A 5,000-nucleotide genomic window follows, 5' to 3' on the forward strand; every position below is an offset into this window, starting at 1 on the left:
ATGGTCGTTTTTTTCGGCTAAAAACGCCTTCCTATACATGGTCGTTTTTTTCGGCTCAAAATGGTCGTTTTTTTTTCGGCTAAAAACGCCTTACTATACATGGTCGTTTTTTTCGGCTAAAAACGCCTTACTATACATGGTCGTTTTTTCGGCTAAAAACACCTTACTATACATGGCCGTTTTTTTCGTCTAAAAACGCCTTACTTTACAGTCGTTTTTTTTCGGCTAAAAACGCCTTACTATACATGGTCGTTTTTTTCGGCTAAAAACGGTTGTTTTTTTTCGGCTAAATACGCCTTACTATACTTGGTTGTTTTTTTTCGACTAAAAACACCTTACTACACATGGTCGTTTTTTTCGGCTCAAAATGGTCGTTTTTTTTTTCGGCTAAAAATGCCTTACTATACATGGTAGTTTTTTTCGGCTAAAAACGGTTGGTTTTTTTTCGGCTAAAAACACCTTACTATATATGGTCTTTTTTCGGCTAAAAACGCCTTACTACATGGTCGTTTTTTTGGGCTAAAAACGCCTTACTATACATGGTCATTTTTTTCGGCTAAAAATGCCTTTCTATTCATTGTCGTTTTTTTTTTAGTTAAAAACGCCTTACTATACATGGTCGTTTTTTCAGCTAAAGCAGCCTACTTATACATGGTCGTTTTTTTTCGGTAAAAAACACCTTACTATACATCAGTGTTTGCGTAATGCGTAACATAGTTATGTTCAAGATGCTGCAAAAGTTGTTATACTCTTGAGCGGCACGGTGGTCGACTGGTTAGTGTGCCGGCCTCCAAGTGCGGAGGTGCAGGATTCAATTCCAGTGTCCTGTGTGGATTTTGCATTTTCCCCTGTGCCTGCGTGGGTTCGCCCCCCCCCACCCCAAAAACATGCGTGGCAGGTTAATGGAACACTTTTTTTATTGTCCCGCGCTGTGAGCGTGGATGGTTGTTTTGTCTGTGTGCCCTGCAGTTGACTGGCAACCAGTTCAGACAACCATTCGCTCTCACAGTGACACCTAGGGGCAATATAGAGCGCTCCATTCACCTAAAGCGCATGTTTTCGGAAGGCGGGAGGAAACCGATGTACCTGGAGAAAACCCGCGCAGGCACGGGGAGACCATGCAAACTCCACACAGGAAGGCCGCAGCTGGAATCGAACCTTGCACCTCTGCACTGTGAGGCCAACGCGCTAACCGGTCATCCACGCTGTCGCCGGATGTTATACTATTGTGATAAATTATTGAGCCCACTTGGCCCATCATATTAGAGGCCTGCTAATTGAACTGGTCCTTTAATTTGGCTACCTCGGTGAATCTCAAGCTACTAGTGGAATGCAACCAAATCAATCAACTGAGGTATTTAAAAATGCATCATGTTGCTTGCTTCTTGAATCCAGTCCAAACTCGGTTCAGTTGTATTTAACTTTTAAGTATGATTCGATACGCATGATACTGTTGTGAGAGATTTCTTTAATTTGCGCAGTCCATTTTAAATGCGTCATTTTTCAACATTCAAGCGCAATTTCTATTGCTTACAATATGAAATGGACTTTGAATACAAACTTTGCGTCCTCGTTTTTTTAATGAACGCCGCATTTTAATGTGTTCATGGAAGATCCGAGTATTTTTTAAGTTGGCGTAAAATGTTGCCGCATGAGCGTCTGACCTCCTTCATGAAGTATTTCGGCGTCCAGGCTTTATTAACAGCTGCTCTCCGTCTCTCGTCCGCCCTCTGTTGCTCCTCCAGTCCGTGTTTGTGCTCCGTCGCCTCGTCCATGTTGCCGTCTCTCAGCGACTTGGTCACGTGTTGCCACAGCCGCCTACAAACGCGCAATCAATCCCATCAACGTCCATCTGTGCGCGTTGGTCTGTTACGTCGCCCTGTACCTGGACTCCGAGCGTCCTTGTTTCTCGAGCGGTCGCAGCTTTTTCCTGGTGACAGGGAGCTTAGCCGTGTCGATCACTTTGGTTTCGCCGCTGCTGTAGGTGAACTCCAGGGTTCCGTTCCACTCCCCCTGCGCTTTACACACGATGGTGTTGGTCGGGTTGTGCTTCACCTCCGCAGTCACTCTAAGACACGGACAAAGACGTGTTAGCGAAATACTCAGAAGGCAAATTCAATTCGGAATGACCACCTGTGGACTTTGCCGCCATAGAAAGGCTTGGTGTGGAACGTGACAGTGGCCGAGTAGCCGCTCTTGGCGCAATTGACGGAGACTTTCCCTCCCAGTTCCACCCAGGGCACGGTGAGGATGGAGCGGGCGTAGGCCGACGGCAGCGAGAAGACATACTCCTCCTCGTGCTCCGCGAGACACAGCACGCCTGGCCGGGGGAGGGAAGGAACTTGAAGTATGTCAGAAGTTATCAAGGCCCTGCCTTGTTAAATCATTCCCACATTATGGTCACGGCGCAACTGACAAGCCCCTTTCGTCTCCTCGTTACGCTATTAAGGTCTTCGCATGTGCAACAAAACACAATGAGGCATTCCGCCAATATAATTGGATCATAAATGAAAGGCTTTTTTTTTTTAAGAAGCCAATAGCTCCATACTTGTTCAACAACCTTAACGGCAGCAGTCTTTGGTAATTAGCCACAAGCGATAATCTTTATGACAACCATTAAGTCAAAACGCCATACTAATTGAATGCTCGTCGTCATCCGTATGGATGACAAAAGAAAAAAAAGAAAAAATATCTGGGGAAAAAAATTATGTGATAGGCTAGTAGTAAAACATATTTGAAATCTGCATGAAGGGACAAAATAAAGCTAGCTGATTAAAAAGAAATTGCCGTTGACCAATCTAATTCTTTTTGAGAATGGCCACCTTATTAATCGACAAAAAGCAATCAGCAGATTCATCGATTATGACAATTTGTAGTTGCAGCCCTACTCTCAAAACTCGCCCCGTATTGCAGTACGTACAGTACCGTAATAACGTACTGGAAATCTCCCCCTTACTTATTTAGAATGCTTCTGGAAATTGTCACTGCCTTCCAGAGGCATGAAAAGTTGAGTGATTATCTTTTTTATTTCAATTTGAGTGACACGCAAGGTAGCAGCGGATGATATTCCTGCTTGGGATGTCTGGTTTCAGGAAAGAGGCAAACGGTTGAGAGAGACCCACCTTCTCCCACCATGGACACTCCGATGGACATGCCCATGAATTTGCTCTTGGTCCACACATGCGCGTTGACGCACACCCGCCTCTCTCTGCACTCGCAGTAAAAAGCAGAAACCGGCGGGTGATGGGAAACCTGCTCGGCCACAAAGCGGACTCTGTAGCAGCCGCTTGCTGCGCCGCTGCCCGACTCGCGAGCGGACCCCTGGTTGGCTCGGACCCAAGGCTTGACTTTGTCTCGAGGTACTTCCCAGGAGCAGTGGAAGGTTTCCCCCAGCACGGGGTTGTAGGGCTTCTTGGCAACAGCCCCCTTGCGCCCCTCGTGGAAAGACGTCAGGTAGTACTCCACGAAGCGGACGATGCGCTCCTCGGCCGTAACGCCGGCTGTGACTGACAGGAACAGGTCCGGATGGGCCATGAAGTTGGCGTACATTTCCAGCAGCGAGCGCTTTTCCAGAATAAATGTCGGCAGCACCACCTAGGGGAAAAAAAAATCCAGAGCGTTAACAACGAAAGACCCGCCGGCGTGTTCGAGGAAGACCACAACAGAACTCACCCGGGTGAGGTCCATTCCCAGTTTGAGCTGGGAGAGCAAATGCAGAATGACGCTCCTCTGGTCGTCCAGCACGCCCAGGTCCTCCTCCTCCTCCTCGTTGTCCTCCGTGTCCGTCACTTCCTCGCTTTGGCCGATGTCTCCAAGCCCCGCCGGGTGCTGTCTCGACCAAAAGCGAAATCGGACAATGTTAGCTTGAAGCTAACTAGCTCAATAACTCATACACTCCCATTGACGGCTATAGAAGTCAAAAGGTTTTCCCCGTGGGCTGGCGGCGAAAGTCATCTTCTTTCAGTGCGACATAAAAAAAAAAAAATGCTGAATTTCTTGCCGTCAATAACAAGATGTGTTCGGCGACATGTGAGGACAATTTGTTTTCACGCCACATTTGTTATTGGAGGCCCTAGCTTGGAAAGGGCAAGAGAAAAGAAGATAAAGCTTTCTTCTTTCCATCAATGACTTCTCATTGCGGTCCATTCATCCATCAAAGCGCTTTCGGCACGTGGTCGTACGAGCGCTTTGTATTGCTTTGAAGCCCTTTTGTTTTGCCTTCACCCCTGATTCCACGTGACCGGTCCAAAGCAAAGTGAAGATGCGCGCTTTGTTTTGTTTTCCCGGCGTTCAACCGGAGGCCGACAGAGCGTGCGCGCGCTCAAACGGGAGCTGATGCCTTTGATATCTCCTGCAGAAACGTGACGGAGGCAGGAAGAAAAAAAAAAAAAAAAAGATTCTAATGTATAATGCACAAAGTGCTCTCTAGCCTGTGGGCCACAAAAACTCTCTCTGCGCCCACGCTACCTCACTGGTACTTCGCCTCCAATCGCTGCTTTTGTGCAATACCATCGCTGGGATCTTATTTGAATGACAGCGCCTCTGGAAATAACAACAAAACTACAAGAAAATAAGAATCTGTCATCCCCTGCGTGCCTAATTGCATGTCGTGCGTGCGCAGGGGATGTTCAACGCGCACGGTCGAAATTTCCAGGACGTGAGTGCCTGCCTGCCTTGTTACCTGAATATTTCATTCCCCTTGCACGCAAAAGCCACGCAGAGTGCACGCTCAACACGAAAAAGACACACAAAAGTGTGCCGGGAGTTGGTCGGGATATATTTATAGACGTGCGCGGCGAGGAACGAAACCGGAAGCAGTTTATCATGATTTCCAGCGCTTCTGATTAATTTAAAAAGGCTCTCGACTGTGGCAGGAAATTGCTGCTGAGAGGGGGGTCGGAGCACTTTTGCCGGAGATGTTGAATGGGAAGATTCGAACGAAGTGCTGTCAACACAGAATTTGAATGCGTTCAATATGTTCTGGAAAATGAGCTAGTCGC

The 5,000-nt window shown here is 47.3% G+C and overlaps 1 protein-coding gene and 1 long non-coding RNA gene across 2 annotated transcripts in view; both read right to left on the minus strand.

Moving 5' to 3' along the window:
- LOC109516377 (oxysterol-binding protein-related protein 10) overlaps positions 1-5,000 on the minus strand; it is a 34,212-nt gene that overhangs the window by 13,944 nt on the left and 15,268 nt on the right. Inside the window, exons 8-12 of the mRNA XM_019870889.1 lie at positions 3,673-3,828; positions 3,123-3,594; positions 2,134-2,320; positions 1,886-2,068; positions 1,665-1,818 (exon numbers count right to left, since the gene is read on the minus strand). Coding sequence (XP_019726448.1) covers positions 1,665-1,818; positions 1,886-2,068; positions 2,134-2,320; positions 3,123-3,594; positions 3,673-3,828 — 1,152 coding nt within the window. The remainder of the gene's footprint in view (positions 1-1,664; positions 1,819-1,885; positions 2,069-2,133; positions 2,321-3,122; positions 3,595-3,672; positions 3,829-5,000) is intronic.
- On the minus strand, positions 1,062-1,658 carry LOC109516378 (uncharacterized). Its single transcript, XR_002168329.1, has 2 exons — positions 1,166-1,658; positions 1,062-1,125 (listed from the first exon to the last, which is right to left on the minus strand). It is a non-coding gene; the product is annotated as an uncharacterized LOC109516378 (long non-coding RNA).

This window comes from Hippocampus comes, unplaced genomic scaffold (genome assembly GCF_001891065.2).
Source record: "Hippocampus comes isolate QL1 unplaced genomic scaffold, H_comes_QL1_v1.1 scaffold35, whole genome shotgun sequence".
Taxonomy (NCBI): Eukaryota; Metazoa; Chordata; class Actinopteri; order Syngnathiformes; family Syngnathidae; genus Hippocampus; species Hippocampus comes.